This window comes from Eschscholzia californica, unplaced genomic scaffold (genome assembly GCF_041429995.1).
Source record: "Eschscholzia californica isolate CP2 unplaced genomic scaffold, dmEscCali1.0.p SCAF_1, whole genome shotgun sequence".
NCBI classification, from domain to species: domain Eukaryota; kingdom Viridiplantae; phylum Streptophyta; class Magnoliopsida; order Ranunculales; family Papaveraceae; genus Eschscholzia; species Eschscholzia californica.
In genome coordinates this window covers 73,444,690-73,465,364 of record NW_028238198.1, presented here as the reverse complement: position 1 = coordinate 73,465,364, position 20,675 = coordinate 73,444,690, and the positions used below count along the sequence as shown (strand labels likewise).

The window sequence follows — 20,675 nt, the reverse complement described above, 5'->3', positions numbered from 1 at the left end:
CCTACTACAGTCTCTTACCATGTTTCCATTGTCCCGACAGAATAAGGAAAGGTTCCCTTCTTTGTAACCCGCATAGAGAGTTTTAAGATTTCAAGTGAAATTGTTCCCCTCCGCCGCACACTATTGGAATGAAGAAAAGAAAGTGAGGGAATTATTTAGTAACCTCGAACATTTTAGAGTTCACATGAGACCATTTGTCTTCGTCTAAGACGAGGGAGGGTTCCAACAAAGATATTCCATCTTCGCCAAAACAATGAGTGAGAGAAAGGGAGAGAAATAGAGAGGGGGCCGAGAGAGAGTGAGAAAAGGAGAGATAAAGAGAGAGAAATGATGGTGGTCAGCAGAGAGAAATACTGAGCATGCAGGTTTATCTACATAATAAGGGAGGAAGGTATCTTTCCCCCTCCTCCCAACGGCTAAGATTTGCTCTCCCATGTTTGCTTCTAATGGTTGAGATTTATTCGAATCGCCTTATGTTTGATTTCTTTCTTCATTATCAATTTACTTCTCACGATGGTAGAAGCAGTTACGGTGGTGGAAGCAGTTTTATTGGCAGATAAAGCGGTTTTTCACGGTGGTTCATCCGTGAATCTGAATTTGAATGGTCTTCAGGACCAATTTTGATGGTATTTAGGATCTTGTGTTGATTACTTCCTACCCAATTTAGTGAGAGAACACCGGCGAAGGACCCTTCGCCTGAACCCTTTCTTGTTTGTTTGTTTGTTTTCCTCCATTGATAGTTTCTAGGGTCTCAGATCGGAGTGGTTGTCGTTGCGGTCTTGATGAGAAGGTGGTCGTGGTGTATTATGGTGGTTAGACTATGGTCTATGGTGATGGTGAAGAGTTTGAACGGAAGCGAAGGTGATTTTCCTTCAATGGCGGCTATGGATCTCTCGGTTGGGGGCTATTTAGTTTTAGTTTAGTTATTATTAGTATAATAAATTTCATTATTTGTAATTCTAGTTAAATAAAATTTTTATTGTCGACCTTCAGGCTCATTTCATTCTTGATCTTCATGATCTTTCTGTCGACCTTTAGGGTCTTTTTCTTTGCGTCTGTTTCATGTCAATTTATGTCCCTTCATGAGGCACTTTACAGTCGAAGGTTCTATGAATTTGTCTTCTGTAACTCTCATGAGGTTGAGGAGAGAAATAAGAATTTCTACCATGTATCTTCGTGATTATTATCACTTATGAATGAAAGTATGGTTTGCACTAAGAAAAATGATTGAGATTTACTCCATCAAAGTTTGAGAGTCCAGATTTGATTAAAATTTAACCAAGGGTTCAAATTATAAGAAAGAGTATCTTTTTAAAGATTCCATTTTCTTTGGGAAGACTTAAAGGTACCCATTGTAGGCGCTTCATTTAGATGTGGATCCCTTAAAACTTTAGCCATTGGGGGGCATCTATAGGCTATAGCTACAATGTGGGGCGTGTATTAGTCATCCTCTTTCTTTCTCACACCCATTCCTCCAGACATCTCATTCCCTCTCCTTCATTTAATTGATGCTAAATTTATCGTATGTCTGTATTAAGTTATAGAGATTTTGAGTTAAGCCACAATTATCTTAAAGCTAACCTTACGTGACGCATTTGATAGAACTGTTCGTGCTCGGCGAGCACGGGTTATACCCTCGTGTAAATATATTTTATGAATTAAATTAGATTTTTATTTTGAACAATTCTCTAAAAAATTGTACCAATAGTGTTAGGAAAACTTGAATTTGAAAAATTAGTGTTTGGGACATCAAAAGTTTAATAAAATCAGTGTACGAAGCATCTCACTTTTTTTAACTAACGTTAGTTATTGTTTAACGTCGTTATTTTTTTGATGATAAAATTAATCAAAATTGGTACACACACTCCAAACTCGAAAAAATAACTTAGTCATGCCCCAAATCACTCGTTATGACTTACGAGTTAAAGTTAACGTGTTTATCCCATCTTCACGATGAATCATTGTCTTGTAACGAGCATCGTAGTAGATTTGCGAAGAAGAAAAAAAAATAGAGAAGAGAAGAGAGAGATTAATTTCATTAAAGAGAGAAAAAAAGAGATCTGTCTTCCACTCGAGAAGAAGAAGAATCCATTGAATAGATAGAGAGAGAGAGAGAGAGAGAGAGAGAGAGAGAGATTTCGCGCGAAACTCAATCGGGGCAGAAAAATGATGTCGAGTGGCTACACCAGCCTCGACAACCAGAAAGTTTCCGGATCTGTTCCTGTAATTCATTTTCTCTCTCTCTCTCTAGATCTTATCAGCCTTTATATATCTTTTGATTTTTTTTTTTTTTCAACTTTCAGGCAGTCTCATCAGATCCAGGTCACGCAACCGTCAAATTTACAGGTTAGAATCTCATTCCTTTCAGTTGATTTCTTTCCTGACATATATTTATTTGATTTTGATTCGTTTTCAATAATTTCTGTATTTTTAGAGTCGAATCTTCAAACATTTCCACCATCTGAAACTCAAGGAAAGATCTCTGGTGGTTATCGTCCTCCTCGCGATGCTGACGGTATGCCAAATTAAATCTTTCCTCATCGAAACTTGAATTGTATATGAAACTTTTTTAGGTCAAGATTCAATTACTCTTCAACTGCATATATTTGTGGAAAGAGACTAGGTCATCACTTAAGCAAAGTATGGTGCATAAGTGAATCTGTAAGAACAGAATACAATTATTTGAGTTCTGATTATTTTATTTTATTTTGATTTGCAGATTCATTTTCAAAACCAGCATCTGGTGGTAATTCTGAAGAAGCTCAACCAAGTGGTTGGATGCGATCATTTACAGTTGCAGCTTACAAGCCATACTTTGATGTAGACACGTCAGATGTCTTAGAAAGGATCAAAGATTCACTAATTCCATTCAAAGGAAGTTTTACTGAAAAGACCAGCACTAACCCGGACTTGTAAGTTGTACTTTCACCAATCACTTGGATCCTATTTCGATGTTCCAATAAAATGTTATGATGTTATTTGAATCTTTGTTATAATTTTCGTTTATTTGGTGGTGGTTATCTGTGATTAAAGTCAGTTCTCCTATTCGCGCTATTCTATTACTCAAGTTTAGAAATAGTATCTCATACTTTTGATGTGTAACCCAGGCTCGTTAAAATTGCTAGTCATGCTATTTAGTGTTGATTACTTGACCAAACAATACATCCAAACTTCATTTTCTCGATTCTGTATGGGCGTGATGTTAAACAATTAGTGCTCAAGTTCCATATGCATATTTACACAGCTTCCCTGTGTCATATTTATTGATTGTTTATTGACTTATTGTGGTTCAGACACTAAGTCAACTGGGATAGTGTGATAAATTTTTATTAGCAGTCTGCAGTCGCTAATCAATGGAATTCGCTTCTCTAATTCTAGCATCAGGCCAAGTGAAGTGTGAAATTATGAATAATCATTCATTTATAGAATTTGACTTCCGTTGACCTTGAATTCATACTTTGGGTTCTGCTCGCACAGACACATGTTAAGAATCCTTTTGAAGTCAAGTTGATCCAATGATAATCTAACTAGATATTAGCATTCGGGAATTTCTCTGTAGAATAGTTGACTTAGATAGGGATAATGGCAATTGCAGTATCTGTGAATGAATTTGTTGTTTGTTTCAGATTGAATTCATATTGCGTACAAGTGTAGTTTCTTACCGATAACAATCAGGCTGTACAAATAATTTGTTATTTTCTAGAGCAAGTTTTACTAAGTTTTTTTATCTTCACATTTCTTCTTTATCTTTTTACGGTCATAATTCTCTTCTAACATGATACTGATGATTTATAGTACAAATATAACAGGTAGAAAATAGAATAAGTTCTGGATAACCTTATTTTGAGCACCCCTTGTTTCATTTCTTAGTTCCATGCTTCCACATATTGCCTTCTTTCTTTTTCGCTGAAGTCCATGTATTTCCTTCTTTTTTTCGTTGGAATCCATGTATTGCCTTCACAAAAGGTAGCAAATAGAAATCCTCTTTCCCTAAACGTTTTTTCTTTGAAGTGTTCCCTGGCTCTTCACTATTTTGATAATTCTAGGTCTTCATATCACAGATTTCTTTTCCGTGTATCTTTTATCAGGTACGGGCCATTCTGGATATGCACAACTTTAATATTTGTCGCAGCAGCCATTGGCACTTTTGTGACATATGTGGCGCACAGGCTACAGAAGAAAGATTGGGACTATGACATTAACATGATCACATGGTCGGCTGGCTTGTTTTACGGCTATGCGATCATAGTTCCTCTTGTCTTGTATATCCTCCTCAAATACTTCTCTGCACCATCCGGTCTTATCCAGTTGTGGTGTCTATATGGATACTCTCTTTTTGTATTCATTCCGGCCTCGGTAAGTTCTCCATGGTTTGTTTTTCACTCTTTTAGTTCATTTTTAATGTAAGAAGTTAATGGTTTTTCGTTCCCCAAACAGACGACCATCCTTTTTTATTCAAAAACTAACCAAGTACTCACATACTGATATGTCACATGGAAATCTATTTAGGTATTTTTAATATAAGACAACTTAATATTCATAGCCGTGTCCTGTGTCGGACACTGCTATGAATATTAAGTTGTTGTAGTTGTTAGATCCATTGAAGGGGATATACGGTTGTGGTGTCTAATAGAAGAAAACTAACCTAGTACTCACATACTGATATTTGACATGTTACGTTAAATTTAGCCCATACAGATTGCATCTCGACCTCTCCATTATAATCAACAATCGAGAACCCAAATTCCATGGTTATAGATGTTTATACTGAAATTCTGACATTTGAAAACAGTGCCTATCAGTTGTTCCAGTGGAAGCAGTAAGATGGGCAGTCGTTGGTGTAGCAGGGTTCATGTCAGCTACATTTGTTGCCCTAAATCTCCGAGCTCATATTATGTCTGCTGGTGAAAGATGGTTCTTGATAGTAGCGGGAATCTTTCTACTGCAGTTGGGGTTGGCTGTGGTTTTGAAGCTATACTTGTTCACAGTTACAGTATAAGGATACACATCAAATTCATATGAGAGCACTTATGTTTGGCTCATTCATCCGGTTAGATTTTGTTGTTTAGCCTATACTGTAGAGAGAGAATGTCATTGAAAGTCGATATACTTTTTGACCTTGTAATGAAGCATAACTGATTCTGTTTTTACCGTACAATAACACGTTTTAGCTGAATAAGTTACTATCAACGACCTAATTTTAATTTGACCATTTAGTTAGTTGCACCTACAACTCATTCGAAACTTTCGGTTTCCACTTTATCCGAACTCAATATGAGTTTCCAGCTGTCTGAATTGAAAATGTTTCCTTCTGTTATTCACGTAGCAGTCCTTCAAACTTGTATCTTTCAGATAACGAAAAAAAAGGTACAATCATATTGCAAGCATAGATGATTACAAACCAGACTACTAGAGCAACCAAGGAAAAGCCTGTAAACCATGACCCTTGAAGAAGGTAAATCTGTTAATACAATATGAAGTGTTGGATTTTAAAACTCACCCACTAGACTAGAGCATAAACTGTTCAAAAAAGGCAGCAAATATACATAATGCATTAATTATTCGTCCGAATTAAGTTAGGACTACATCAACTTGAAATAATTTTAAAAAGCACTTGCACTAGTGTCTAGTTAATCGTCATCTATATGAACAGAATGAATACGGATAATGCCGAATCATCTGTGAGCACGCAACTCTGGGCAGGAAGCAGAACTTAACCTAATTGAAGACGAACACAAGCAAAAGCAAATTAGTTTCAGCAAAAACCCACAGAGCAGAGATAGTACTAATAATTGAGATATATTCCTAACCAAACGGAGAGAGATTAATTATGCTTCCAGTTAGTACTAATAATTTTCCTTCTGATTCCGTAAGCTAAACGAACATTAGAGGCTTATTAGTTATTCCTAATAGAAGTTGCAGTGGAGGGCCCTACGGCTTTGGCATAAAGTTTAGCGACATCAACTTCATTTTGAAGGGTTAGACTTACACGTTAAACATATACAAAGAAGCGAGAATCAAGTGGCGAACTATTTGTCTAAATTGAAGATCGGGTCGGAGGAAGACAGAGCTAGATGTACGAAGCTTACCTCAGGAGTCTTCCTCTTTTACATTCCAATTCAAGAGGAAAGTTTGGGATAGTGCTGCATCGTTGATTTTTCCTTTGTTAAAGGGTTGGGCTCTTCAATCTGCTTACTAAAGCAAAACAGAAAAAATTATCATTCAAGGCAATAAACTGAAGTGGAACCTCGACGATGATACTCACAAATAACAGATAAATATCTCATTAAAATTCCAAACCTTTTAATTGCATCCAATCAATTTGAAATCTACTAAATTTTACTTTTGATTTATTACCATCTACAGATGGACTAAATTTTCTGAAATCATCCTTTAACAGAGGAGGTCCTGAATTCGGGTATTCCCACAAGACTCTCTTAACTACCAAGCTAGCTCCCAACTTCTGTTAGTCGCACACTTTCTAAGTTCTCTTTGTAAGTATTGGTGTACTTTCTGCTTAATAATATCTAATGCCGAATGTACGCCAGATAGTTTTGGTGATTTGGTCATGCAAATATGAAAGTTGCATTAACAGTATAAATAGGATAATTGATATGATGTTTACAGAATAATAGAGAGCATTCAACATTTTCGATCCAACATAATGAAAGAATGAATGAAAGATGAAACTGCATCAATGTGTCTTAAGAATATGAACAAAGAACGAAAATCATAATTCACAAAGGAATGGAAAGGTCGAAACTACTCACAGGATACCTTTTCTCTACAATGAAAAGTAGACACTATCTATGGTCTTGAGCTGTTCGAACTCTTTTCCACGGGCAACTCCAGGATCAATATAACACAACTGAAAGCAAAAATAGTGTCAAAAATTAACTATGAATAATAGTTAAGTTTAAGAAATGAATGTCCAAAATGCAATATGACCTGATACTGTGGCTTCTTCAGTGTGTGCACCCCTCTTTTAACAAGCTTTTGCCACCCAAAATTTGCTTTTAGAGACTTCTCCAGGGCTTCTGTTCTCTGCAGATGCCAGCAAAAATTCAATGAACGGGTACGAATCGAAGATTAAATACTTGACAACAGATCAAACACTTCAAACAAGATTCAAAGAATTAATCGTGTCAAGAAATTCTGTTTGGGCAAGGAATTGAATGGAGGGGCTGAAAAATTCAAGGAAGGGCTGTTCAATTAGAAATCAGTTGCGGGTTACCCACTATGTAGTTGGTCTCGGCCGAGACGGCCGAGACGGCCGAGAATCTCGGGTCTCGTCTCGGTCTCGGCCCTCTCCCGAGACGAGACTCGGCCGAGACCCCGAGTTAGGGCTTGGCCGAGTTTCTCGGTCGAGACAACCCGAGACCGAGACAAGACCCGAGACCGAGACAGCAACTTCCAAATATTTAGATTTTTTTTTTGGAAAACTCTTTGACCTAAATTAAGTACTACTATTTATTATATTCTCAAATCTTAACTACTTATTATATTCCCAATGTATCTAATATAAACAGCAATAATACTATATAGAATATTTAGGGTTTATGCCTTAGAGAGAAACTAATAAATTCTTTAGAAACTTTCAAAAGTTTAGTAGATTGGGATTTCCTTATACAGAAATTAAGTTATAATACATAGTACAACTAGAATTAAGAACTAAGAAGAAGCAAAGAATACAAGAAGTCAAGAAGTTTCAAAGAAGAAGAAGGTGATTCTAGAGAGAAAGTTGAAGTTTCTATATTTGCTGTCTCACCGAGAATCTCGGCCTGTCTCGGTCTCGTCTCGGCCTTCGGCCGGACCGAGACCGAGACCGAGACCAACTACATAGGTTACCCATATCCACATATAGGCTATAGCGTATTTCGGACTTGAGAGGGCTTGCTTCTTGGAGCAATGCTTCCAATCTTTCAAAGATGATTATATTTTGCATGGGACAAAAGAGAACAACGATTTAGCAATTTGAGTTTCTTTTTTGTAGTTATCTTCATGCAATATTTTTCATTTTCTTTGGCTTCAAGAAAACAAATGAGGCACAGATAATAAACTATAAACAGTTAATTTTTTGTGACTTACATGACCAGGATCCAAGACTAAAAGCGTGTATTCGTTTGCTGTCTCATGCTTGGGCTGTTTGACTTCAATCCCAACAATGGTTCTGGAATGGCCGTCATGTTGGAAATACAAAGGCCTAACTTCAAAAATAAGATACTCACAATTAACAATAGCATATCACAATGCTTCAACTTAAGTTGCAGAAAATTTTCAAAATATAAGCTAATCCTACTAAAAATATTGCCACTCACGTTCTGTCACTGACGGTAACACGTTGAAGATTGTTTGATCTGTTGACCTTCTCCGAAAAATAATTCCACACCCAATCCATAAGAACATGATGACCATTTAATTGCTTTTTGATAAACTTATTTGACTTATAATCTGCACTTCGCGATTTATCGCTATCGGAACTCTTGGAAGTAGAAGGATCACTACTACTATGACCACCAATATTTATGGAGTCACTCTGACTAATAGGATCTGCTCGGACAGCGCCTTTCTTTCTATTCTGTAGAAACTTGTCCATTGGGCCATAAACTAGTTCTTTTCTTCTCTTGTTTATGTTGTTGATCTCAAAAAATTTCAACCGTTGATTGGTACCACTACATACGGAATCAGTTTCTTTACTATCAAAATCTATTATTCTTGCCCGTAATCCAAAAGAGCGAAAGAGAGTAGCACATTCTGTAGCTCCAATCCATTTATCTGTGCCATAGATTTTATGATCAAACGAATTTGCGCCAACTATATCAAAACCTCTTTCCCAAGCAATCTCAAGCCATCTCTGGAGAGCCGGGATATCTGGAACAAATCCTGAACCACCAAACAATACTTTCCTCACTTCTTGCCTCTGCATTAGTAAATGTGAACCCATCATTTGTATATTACGCCACCCACAACCCCAACCAGAGTCCTCTAATTCACGAGACTGGTAATGATCAATATAACCAGATAAAATACAAGTTGAATTGTTTGTTTCCTTTTCCAAGCACCTCTTCAGCAAGGCCATGAGACCACCTTCAACTTGGTACAACGAGCCTCGACTTTGTAGACGGACTAGACAAGAAGTGTTTTCTTGAATATGTAACTCTTTATTGTCAATAATCTTCGTATTATACGTCGAGGTACTGGTTTTTGGATCATCTCCGAAAGTGGATTTAAAAGAGCTGTAAGTATTAATTTGATTGTCCTGCAAGTGGGTCATTAAGTATGGTCGTCAAATCATTTACAAACTTTTACAAACTTACATCTGCTATGAAAAACTTGTAAATAAGAAAACCTTACTGCAATTTTATGCGGGCTTGTTGATGCTAAAGAAATTTGTTGAGCTAACTTCACATCATCAGCTAGTTCTTGCTCCTCAAAGTGATAGTTTACATGCCTGCATTTATTATATCTCCATAGTTCAGATATCACCATAGAAAACAATGAAATCCAACAGGAAATCAAAAGAAGAAGATAGAGATGTGATGTGTACCTTTCTAGCTCTGTTGAAAGTATTATCTCATCACATAAGGGACAAGACGAAAACGACATTGCTTTTCTTTATATGAATATTCACCTTCTGTACAAATAATAAATCAACTTATTCATAAATATATATACTACTTAGTTCTTTTCACGAAATATGCTAAAGATGATATTAGTAGTTAAATATCAAATTTAAGTCTTTACATGCCACTTACAAAAACAAAAAATACCCTAAATTTTGTTTGATTCAAACTAAATTTCATTTTGTGGAACTTAAATAATAACTAATAATCGAACAAAGATTCAATAAGCAAAATCAAGATTGAATAAGCAAAATCAAGATTGAATAAGCAAAATCAAGATTGAAAAAGCAAAATCAAACATTGAACATTGTCTCGAAGGCCATGATATCAACCCTAAAGCCTAAAGGACATAAAGAACAACCTTTTACTTCATTTATGATCAGTGCCCTCTTTGAGTTAGAGGTTTATAAGAGGAAAGATTCGACCTTTCAAATTCATTGAAGAATTTTATCGAACAGCTTACGTGCAATTTTATATATTCTTAGAAGGGGGAAAAAGAAGAGACTTTTGGAAGAGTGGGGAAAATAACTTATATATATACCTTATGGTGGGTGAGTTACTCGTTATCCTTCCTTCTTGCCGAGCTTCAATGGTGATGGGTTTTTGAAAAGAAGTATTTTGATTTCTTCCTTTTTTTTTCCTTTTTCTCCTTGAGATTTTAGATTAGGAAAGAAGAAAGTGATGAGTTTGGATTTTGAATTTATAGTTGATCTAGTCTAATGATCTAATCAACGTCTCCGTGTTGAGGCAAGCTCTACTATGTGGAAACAATATTTTGTTTTATGGAGATGTGTAGTTCAATATAAATCGGAAGATTTGTTGTTTCGACCCCCTTCTGATATAATTGACTTGATGTTTGGACTCTTTTTTTTCCAGAGTTGCAATTTGGACTCCCTTTTGATGGAATCACTCGAGAATATTTCGTCTTTATAGTTATATTTTAAACAATACCCAGTCTACCCTTTTATAATCAATATTGCGCTTTAGACCCCCTAATTTATTTTAGGGTTATTTCCCAAATGGCCTCCAACTTTGTGACCAGCTTCCTGCCTGACCCCCTATTTTAGCAATAATTCTCGTATGGCCCCCTTTTTCCGTTATCTTTAACATTCCGTTACTCTATTTCCTCCATCTCATTTTCTCTCTCTGCCACATCATTTCAGCACGCCACCTCATCGTCTTCTCCGGCAAGTCGCCGGCCGACCAATTTTCCTGCCGGCGACTTGCCGGAGAAGACGATGAGGTGGCGTGCTGAAATGATGTGGCAGAGAGAGAAAATGAGATGGAGAGAGAGTAACGGAATGTTAAAGATAACGGAAAAAGGGGGTCATACGGAAATTATTGCTAAAGTAAGGGGGCATGCGGAAAGCTGGTCACAAAGTTGGGGGCCATTTGGGAAATAACCCTTTATTTTACTCATCTTCTTCTTCGATCAACTCATCTTCTTCCTCACAAACTCTAATCACTTAATCTCCCTAATCACTTAGAGCAGATTTCTTTAAATTATTCACTTCAAGTTTCAAAACTTTTTGTTTTATTTGAAATCAACTCACAATCTCAGATGCTTCATAATTTTTTTTGTAAAGAACAGATGCTTTATAATGGGTGGTTCATATTTCACACTCTCTTCAATTTTTCATGGTTATTATCATTAGATTATTGTTTAGGTTTTAGTTTCAACCTTTTCTATCTATACTGTTTTAGATTTTTTTTTTTTACACATTCATTCTTATAAATTAGTCATCTTATTCTTATCTGATGGAGACCATCTTCCTATTGGGCCTCACGGCCATGGTGATAGTGGGCCTCACGGTCAAGAAGCTACATTAGCGTAGTTTCTATAATTAAGTATTTAGGGTTTCCATAATTATGAGTCTTAGCAATCAAGGAAAGTATTATTAGTAGTTATCTTATTTCCTTATTTGAGTCTATCTAGGAAAGTACAATCTCTATATAAGAGAAGTCTAGTCTGTCTTTGTTAACCAGATCAGAGAATATTATCAACCAAGTTTATTATTAATCAAGTTTATTGTTTATCGTTATTTTATCAGTTTTATTTCGTTAGTTTAGTTTATTAATAATGGTGGATTCCATTACTTTTACGCTTCCGCAACAATCTACATCAGCTGGTATTCAGAGCTTTAAGAATCTGGGAACAGATAATTTTTTTTTAAATACTTCTCATCTTGAATGTTGGAATAATCTTCCGCGTTTAGGTTGGGATCCTTTAAGAGATGCACAACAACTCTATGTTGATCGAAAAGATCAAAACAAAATTAATGTCGATTCCAAAATTCCTATGTTTGATTATCAATATCATATAGATTTTTGGATTCAACAGATGGAAGATTGGTTTATAAACCAAGAGGTTCGTGATGAAGATAAGGTTTTTATTCTTGAACAACACTTGTCTACAAGAGTGTATGAAAAATACAACGAGATGCAATGGAGACTCGTTAATGAAGGAAAATCGTTCGTAGATGATTGGAATAAAGTGAAAAGTATTTTTCGATATGCTTTTCTCCCTTTACATGAATACTTATCTTTTATAGAATCTCAAATCCAATCGAACAAATTATTATCCGAAATTCCTTCGACTACCATGGTCAATATTATTGAAGGAGAGGTTTTTGATAAAAAAAATCCTAGTTTTTCAATAATGGAGGAAGAAAATTTCGATGAGACAGATCAAGAAGAAGAAATTCAACTGACTAACACAAGCTCGAATAAGTTGTTTGATCCATATATGATTCTGGGAGACGAATCAGTTGTGTCGAATCATAAAATAATTTCTCCTCTATTGATTTCTTCACGGCTTTCAACTTCAAAGAATCATACAAACCAATCTTCATGGCCATCCATTGTTTTTCCAAGAACAAGACAGGTTGTATATGTGACCTCTTTCGTCAAACTAAAAGACGACGGGCGATGTCGCAATTTACTAGACGTATCTACGTTGGTATTGCTTTTGCGAGTATCTTGGCAATATATGTTTCACATTATAATTGGTGATATTGTCAATATTTTTCTTCTTCGAATTTTCGGCAATTTTCGTGAAAAGTGGGAACTAAGGATTGCCTTCAAACTCGTCGCCGAAGTTACCTTCAACATCGCTGATATATATCCTCATTACTTGGACGATCCGCTTTATGACAACACCAACTTGGGGGCAAGTTGTTCCGCAGCGGGGGAGTATGATGGAGACCATCTTCCTATTGGGTAGGGGTGGGAATCGGTCCGGACCGGTCGGTACCGGACACTAACTTCATCGAACCGGTCGACTCGGACATAAACTGTTGGTGACCACCTATTTACTCGGGCGGACTCGGACGGTCACTCTCAAGAATTCTTTGTCCATTGACCGTCCAAGACCGTTTATTTTACCGGCCCAGTCGGACACCGGACGGTCTCGGTCCGGACTTTCCAATAAATTTTCTTAATTCAGAACTTTATTTTTATTACCACAATATAATTACTTACAAATGAAGATGTTTAGGCAAGAAATCAACAGTAAATATAAAAAAGAAAAAACACAGTTGATCATCATTTGACAAGATATAATTAAGCCATGCACTAATGTTTGGTCTTCCAGAGGACTATATGACTATAGCCAACGATCATCATCTATTCATATGTCTATAAAATTCAACGGTCAACTTCTAAAAATGAGGACAGTTTAGTCGGTCAACCTATTCGGTCACTCGTACCAGTCGGTTAGCGGTCGGTCCTTCGACATAGAATTTTGACCGTGACCGTCCGCGAATTCTTTCGGGCCGGTGGACACTGACCGTTATGACCATCGGGTGTCCATGGACACTTTTTATCTCGGTCGAACGGGTCGGATAGCGGTCTTCCGGATCTTTTTCCCACCCCTACTATTGGGCCTCACGGTCATGGTGATAGTGGGCCTCACGGTCAAGAAGCTACATTAGCGTAGTTTCTATAATTAAGTATTTAGGGTTTCCATAATTATGAGTCTTAGCAATCAAGGAAAGTATTATTAATAGTTATCTTATTTCCTTATTTGAGTCTATCTAGGAAAGTACAATCTCTATATAAGAGAAGTCTAGTCTGTCTTTGTTAACCAGATCAGAGAATATTATCAACCAAGTTTATTATTAATCAAGTTTATTGTTTATCGTTATTTTATCAGTTTTATTTCGTTAGTTTAGTTTATTAATAATGGTGGATTCCATTACTTTTACGCTTCCGCAACAATCTACATCATTATCCTTCTCCAATTTGGGTTTTAATATAAAATTCTACGGCACCCGGATAATATTGTTTAGTCAATTTGTCTATGAATGATAGTATAGCTCTGAATTGTTCAACTTTTTTTAACTTTGAATCATACTTTCAGATGTTTGTTTCTATTTCCTGCCTAAAGTTCATTATCAACTTTTTTGTTTTCCTTAATTTTCACAGGTTTCTTGTACTGAATTTGGGTATTGATTATAGTGATATGGAAGGATCTGAGTGAAGAAGAAGAGGATTTAAATTCAAAGTTTATGATGGGTTATGGTGATGAATCAGCAGACCTAGCTGTGAAATCATCAGGAACTCATCATACTTATCGCCTCGGAATAAGATTTCATCACCTTGGTTTGATATGAGAGTATTTTATGCTAGAATTAGTAACTGTGAAATTGATGAATCAACTCCTGAGTTTTTAACTCAATCATATCCCATTATGTCCTGGTACTCGACTTGAAGTAAATGGTGGAAGAACTAGTATATACTCTGATGGAGTTCTTCCCTACTTCCAAGGGATCGAGTCGATAAAAAATATGAAGAAACTACATTTGTAAGCTCTGATAGTATAAAAATGACAGGAAGTGTGAAATTTGAAGTTTTTGATAAAGAAGATCATGTGCTAACTGGGGTCAAATGTCGAAAAATAAGCAATGGACTATAAATTGTGAATCCGAGGTTACTTCGGGTTAGATCTTTTTGAAGGGGAAAAACTCGGGTAGTTCCGAAATCCATTCGCCAACTATTGAGGTTTATGTTGCTGGTTGTTTCTCAAACAGTCCAATCATTTTGACTAAAGCCCTTCAACTAAACTTTCGAAAGAAGAACTCAAGAAAAGGGATGTTGGATTCGATTCCGGAGTATGAATCAACAGAATACAAGAAAGATGATCAGTTATTTAAGAATGAAGAAGAAGAATCATTATCGGGTCAGCTTGCGGGTGAGATTAGGGTTTAATTAACTCGTGGATTAATTATTTAAGTTGAGTTAGGTTAGGTAGAGGGTAAAATAGTATTTTCTATGATTAGGGTAAAATGGTCTTATCATCTCACATGTATTTTTAAACTGTTATATTTAAAAAAAAAATCCAAAAAGAGAGTCCAAACAGCAAGTCAATTATACGAAAGGGGGTCTAAACAGCAAATCTCCCATATAAATTTTGTGAAGTTTTAAAGGCGCCACCCCGTTGTGTTATTCACCCTTCTTTATTATTGGCGTCTCTCATATTCTACTAAATGGTTTAATGGGTGTCCTCTTAAAACAGACACTCTCATTTTTTTCAGACTTAGAATTGGTGGACTCTAGCCGATTTAGTTATAAAATCTGCTCAAGTCTACCGATTCCAAATTTGATGGAATTAACTTTTAGGTTTAATCTTGTTGTCACTATTGAATACAACTCAAGTCAGTGCACTCGGGCTGAATTTAGTTATGCATTTTGGTTTAAGTTTATCGATTTCACTTTCAAAACATAGAAGTTGAATCGGTGGAAATGAAATAGAGTTTTGCTACAAAATTTGACCCCCCCCCCCCCCCCCCCCAGTCTATTGGTTTTAACTTAGAAACATTGGAGTTGAATTCGGTGGACCTTGACAAAATTCAGGTTGAGTCCATTGATTTAGGAGCGCCTCTAACCAAATTGGTCAAACTAGATTTACCAAACCAAAAGAGCGGCCGAGGTGCCAATAACACTATTGGAAAACACCTTTGGAATTTGGGGGATGGCTGGCTCAATCTAAAGCACAACCCATATTTGAAGAATTATTTTGAGATTTTGTCTATATAACTAAAAGTTCTTCTAGACAGCATAGACTGCGAGAAGGCTCAGTTAGCCAGATAGGGTCGAGTCTCTCTTTTTTCTTTACTAATATCTGTTATTTCACTTTCGACGGAAAAGAACAGAATCATGACAGTGTTTTAATTTTTGTTTTGCAAGATTAAACATGAGTGAAGGTTCCTAGTAAAGGAATCACAAGAAAAGCTAGAAAAAAAAATCTACTGTTGAATAGTATGCTTTATTTTAAAAAAAAAAAAAAAAAAGTTGATTGAAGGTCTAGCATTATTACATCGGATTGAACATTTTTCAACTTCGTCTAAGTTATACGTATTCTTATACGAAACCAAATATCTTATTTTTAGTTGTCTTACTAATACAAAGAAATGTTAACCAAGCATTTAACCTAAAAGTTGTAAACAATATATTTAGTGAGCTCCTCCTCACTCTCAAACAATACACCATTCTTTTTCAAGTATAGTTCTCAGCTTCAAAAGTTGATTTTCAGGCAGGACTACAGTCACTATTCTTCCTTTACTTGGACCAGGAATTACTAACACCACCCCTTCATCCCCGACTCCGCCCATAGTATAATTGACGAAAATGGGTCTATATCCTTTCAGCATTAACCCGTAAAACTCAGTTTCTTCCAAATCCACAAAAGTCAAATTCGACCCGTAAACTATAAAGTCTGATAACTTGTTTCTCTCTATCGTATCTTCAATCTGACTTTCCTCATTCACCACCATGTTTAATATCAACGAGGCCAGTTCTCCTGGAACAACGTTTACGGTTGAAAAATCTGTTTTTACTATGCCTATTATCTGATTGTTTCCAGAAGACGAGTTTTTTGAACCTTTTCTGCAAATTGTGACGACCCGTGGTTCTGATTCTGTTCTGATTTTAGCTAAACATGACCAAAATATAGCCGAGAGTGCTTCGAAAGATGGAATTTGATAACTCTGAGATTCACCATTGATCTTTGAGAGTATGTTGTTCAGTTGTGTATGAGTGATTTGGAAGGAAAATGTAGTCATTTTACAGGTACTGGCAGTTACCCAGTAGTCAGCAACCGGGTCGACCCGTTTTATTGAAAGCGGTTCGGATTCAAATGAAGGTGGGTTCTTGAGTATCTGGGTATCTGGTTTTGGTGTTGGTATGATGAATGGAAGATGAGGATTGGTAATGACTTGACCCCATATGTTGATGAAATATGAAGCTGAGAAAGCATCTCCAAGGACATGGGCCCAACTGAGCCCTATTGACATTCCTCCACATCTGAATCTGGTAAGCTGATTAAACACAATGGTCAAGGGATGTTTGGTAGTCAGTTGTCAGTACTGACTAGATAGTTAGAATTCCTTAGTGGAGGCATAAATGGAAAGAAAATTGGACCCAACAACATATGAACCTAAATGAGGGAAACCAGGGAGCTAAGCAATTCTAGCATCAAAATACTATAAAACGAATACCAAACTTCAATGATATAAGTATATAAGTAAGGTTGGGGGTTTGGGAAATCCCAAAAAGTCTCTATGATTTGGGTAGAAAAATCTTAAATGTCCCCACCACTATTTCGGGAAGGGAAGGGTTTCATTCGCCGGAATCTTTTCCGTCTGAGACGAATGAGATCTCATGGAGAGTTTCTAATGATACTCTCTTCGTGGGTTTCAGACCCTTGATCAAGGGTCTCGTGGCCGACATGTAACCCTTTATATTGAAGGTCTGAAACCCTCTTTGATGTCTTTTTCGTCTCAGACAAATGGGATTTTGGTGGAGGAAATTCTTCCCTTCGTCATAACAATGAGAGAGGAGAGAGAGATAAAAGTGGTGGTGGCGTGGGAGAAGAACAAGAATTTTATTTTGTTTGTTTTATTTTAGGGTCTCCTAAGTTGTCGGCTGACGTCTTCAACAAAAAAAAAAAAAAGTTGTCGGCTGACGGCCTTCTGTGGGTGACCTTAGTGAAAGAGAAGTAGCGATGTGGAGATGGGGAGAGATGAAGTGGAGGAAGTAGAGTATGAAGTTCAGAGAAAAGATGGGATGATGTGTATAAAGGAAGAAAAAAAATAATTTACAAAAATGCATAAGAGTAGTTTTACATAAAAATGAAATTTGTTTTGCTCCAGAGACTAAAATGAAATTTGTTTTACATAAAAATGGACTTTCAACAAAAAAAAACACTTAAATGGAAAGAATAGCTAATTATTGACAAAGTATGGGTCAAAAGAGAACTGATCCTTATTATTGTATGAATCTTTTTTACGTGGACTTCAAGAGTCATTACATCCAATATGATATGGATACGTCATGAATAAATACATGAATTCAGTAAACCTAGTTCATACTATCATTGAAGACATTTTGACCATAAAAACCTTATACTTTAAAGCTGTCGTATAGGCATGAAAGTCTATAATAGCACAATATTTATTTTTATATAATCATAATATATTATTATTACCATTACCTTTGCTTTTGTACCTAAGTACCATCACCATTATTAATCATCATTAGCTTTCTTTGCTAAAATGTGTACTAAGGTAATCACACATTTTGACAGACATTTCTTTCTCCAAATATACACTAACAACTCTAAAAACATCACCAATTTTCATGTGAATGGCAAGTCTACAAATGTCAACAGACATAATATCCTAATTGAATAATGCAGCACCTCAAGAATCTACCAATGTCCTACTCCACTTACCCCTTATGTGGTGGTACCTAAAGTGTTTGTTTCTCAAACTTGGTGAAGAAAGAATAGGAACATGGATATCTTTATTGGGAGTTAATAGCTGATTTGATGGATCATCCAAATAATTAAATGACAATTGATGATTTTGGGACATGGATATTCTACATGTAGTTGAGTATACCAGACAATTGCTGGCCATGTATTTAGAGAAGAGGTCAATAGATAGATTACACAATATGGAAACGATTTAGAGAAGAGGAACATAATCAATAAAAATAAAGTTCATGTATATATAGTCCTAAAATATTATGAATATTGGTTTGTCTAAGTTATGAATCAGTTATGATAACCATATACCAAGCTAGCTTCTTGACTATGAATAATAGTCTTTTGAATCATCTAACCCCCTCTCTAGCTTTATCTTTTGAGGGTTTGACCATTCTTCTCTATATTGATCCTTTTTAAAGGTAATATATATATATATATATATATATATATATATATATATATATATATATATATATATATATATATATATTTGTGTCTCGAATTAGAGACATGGAGGGTGAAGACCACCTAGGTAACTGCTCTAGCCAAGAATTGTTAACATATTTTTCTGTATTGATAACAATGTTAATATATTCGTTTGTTGTCTCTGAGACGTGACATTTTTTTAGGGGAAAAGAAAGAGATATCACATTTTGAACCATATAAATCAATGAGATTGTAAAAAAATATTTGAAATCATGATGAGTGTGTGATTAATTGTACGTCATCTTTTAAAAGAAAAATGTAAAGAAAAATTTATATTTTTGTACATGATAGACATTTATTTGTAAATAAATGTTGAATTAAAAATATGAGATCACAATCTTTACATGCATGTGGTCAATTAATCAATTATCCCCTTATTCTATGCAATTTTCAGAATTTTTTTTTTTTTTTTGTTGAAAGATGCAATTTTCAGAATTAACGACCATAGAATGCACTTGGTTTTATGTCACATCGACATCGTGAAGGTCAAATCCTACCATTATGGTCTAAACTAGAAACATGAAATCAACCGTCAACATAAAAAGTTAAATGACGTAATAAATTCAAATGACACAAAAAACAATTTCATGGGCCGACATTAGAGTATGGTCTAGCGATGCTAGATCGAAATAAATTGCAGAAACTAAAGAAAAATTACCTGAATAAAAACCAAAGGAGAAAAATCTAAATCAGGCCCAAGAACTTCATTAGAAACAAGAAGTTTATCAAGAGAATAATCCTTCATCTCTAACCATTCATCTACTGTTTTCTTACACCGAGCTTCTATTATTCTTACACCACCATCATTACACTTAATGTATGGTTGACCTGTTTCCTCTGATCTTCTAAACCTTCCACAGTTAATGATAAAGTGATCTAACCATTCAAACATTGATTTCTTAATATCGAAGATCGTAAGCCCTTCAATCGCCTTTTTCTCAAAGAAATATAAACCTCTGAGGTAATGTAGTTTCATGACCAAATCTTTGTTAGTTGGTTCATAAATTGTACCACTTTTAGTCACATTTGCTGGTCCAACAGATGATAATTTTACGTCGTAAACAAGGTTTCCTTTAACCCCATTTTCAATACGGATAGAACCCATTATAGAGAAGAACTCGAAGGAAATGGAAGTTTTGATAGAACTAAGAAAGAAATAAAAGTGAGGGTTTGAGGAGAAGTTTTGTTAGTCTTTGGTAGAATTTATATTGAATTGATAAGAAGGTAGCTATATATATAGGCCTCATGGATCTCTCTGTGTGGTTACATATCGACATATTGTAATCCTAGGGTTTCAAATAATTAAGAAGTAAAAAAGTAAGAGTGAGTAATAGGCATGAAGTGACTTAATAAGTCAGTCCTTTAAGTAAAATATACAAACTAATTATAAGCTAAAGTTTATTATTGTTGATAGATTTGATATTTATGAATTTTTAGCATAAGAAGCTTTAAAAAGTTTTTTACTTGTATGACCGGTTTAACTGAACGTATAATAACCTCTGATTAAAGTTGTCATTTTTTATCACCAAAAGTACTTTTGAAACAAGCTAACTCTGATAAGTAAACAATATTTGATTTTGCAATTTAGATATTTGATTCATATATTATATAATCGACAAACCAATAAATACATATTTAACAAACAAGGCATGATGTTGGTTTGTCAATCTTAAAAGTTGACTTTTTACGTATTAAAAATTAAGTTTCCATCTAAAAGAGGAAGAGGTAATGAAATTTATGTTTGAGGCTCCAAAAGTGTGAATGAGAGAATATTGCTAATTTGTTAGGTAGTTTACAAT

The 20,675-nt window shown here is 35.4% G+C and overlaps 3 protein-coding genes and 1 pseudogene across 7 annotated transcripts; 2 read left to right on the top strand and 2 right to left on the bottom strand.

Moving 5' to 3' along the window:
- The first annotated feature begins 1,955 nt into the window (after positions 1-1,955).
- LOC147569005 (uncharacterized) lies at positions 1,956-5,190 on the top strand. The gene is made up of 6 exons (XM_086655462.1): positions 1,956-2,223; positions 2,304-2,346; positions 2,435-2,515; positions 2,720-2,912; positions 4,089-4,356; positions 4,793-5,190. The coding sequence occupies exons 1-6, from the start codon at positions 2,167-2,169 to the stop codon at positions 4,997-4,999; spliced, it is 849 nt and encodes a 282-aa protein (XP_086511588.1). The 5' UTR covers positions 1,956-2,166; the 3' UTR covers positions 5,000-5,190.
- A 235-nt stretch (positions 5,191-5,425) lies between these two features.
- On the bottom strand, positions 5,426-10,449 carry LOC147569004 (Peptidase C78, ubiquitin fold modifier-specific peptidase 1/ 2). Of its 5 annotated transcripts, none has more exons than XM_086655458.1 (9): positions 10,165-10,449; positions 9,548-9,634; positions 9,355-9,451; positions 8,319-9,259; positions 8,089-8,203; positions 6,949-7,044; positions 6,778-6,868; positions 6,090-6,195; positions 5,426-5,718 (listed from the first exon to the last, which is right to left on the bottom strand). In XM_086655458.1, exons 2-7 carry the CDS (start codon positions 9,604-9,606, stop codon positions 6,785-6,787), a joined length of 1,392 nt encoding a protein of 463 aa, XP_086511584.1. In that variant the 5' UTR covers positions 9,607-9,634; positions 10,165-10,449; the 3' UTR covers positions 5,426-5,718; positions 6,090-6,195; positions 6,778-6,784. The 5 variants fall into 5 exon arrangements, with proteins under 5 accessions (XP_086511584.1, XP_086511583.1, XP_086511585.1 ...); XM_086655457.1 differs by having other exon boundaries at positions 6,771-6,868; positions 10,165-10,397; XM_086655459.1 differs by having other exon boundaries at positions 6,771-6,868; positions 9,985-10,294.
- Positions 10,450-13,927: 3,478 nt separating this feature from the next.
- Positions 13,928-14,831, top strand: LOC147569003 (uncharacterized protein At1g01500-like; annotated as a pseudogene).
- Positions 14,832-15,869: 1,038 nt separating this feature from the next.
- Positions 15,870-20,541, bottom strand: LOC147569002 (protein ECERIFERUM 26-like). Its single transcript, XM_086655453.1, has 2 exons — positions 19,535-20,541; positions 15,870-16,939 (listed from the first exon to the last, which is right to left on the bottom strand). Exons 1-2 carry the CDS (start codon positions 19,979-19,981, stop codon positions 16,097-16,099), a joined length of 1,290 nt encoding a protein of 429 aa, XP_086511579.1. The 5' UTR covers positions 19,982-20,541; the 3' UTR covers positions 15,870-16,096.
- Positions 20,542-20,675: the final 134 nt, after the last annotated feature.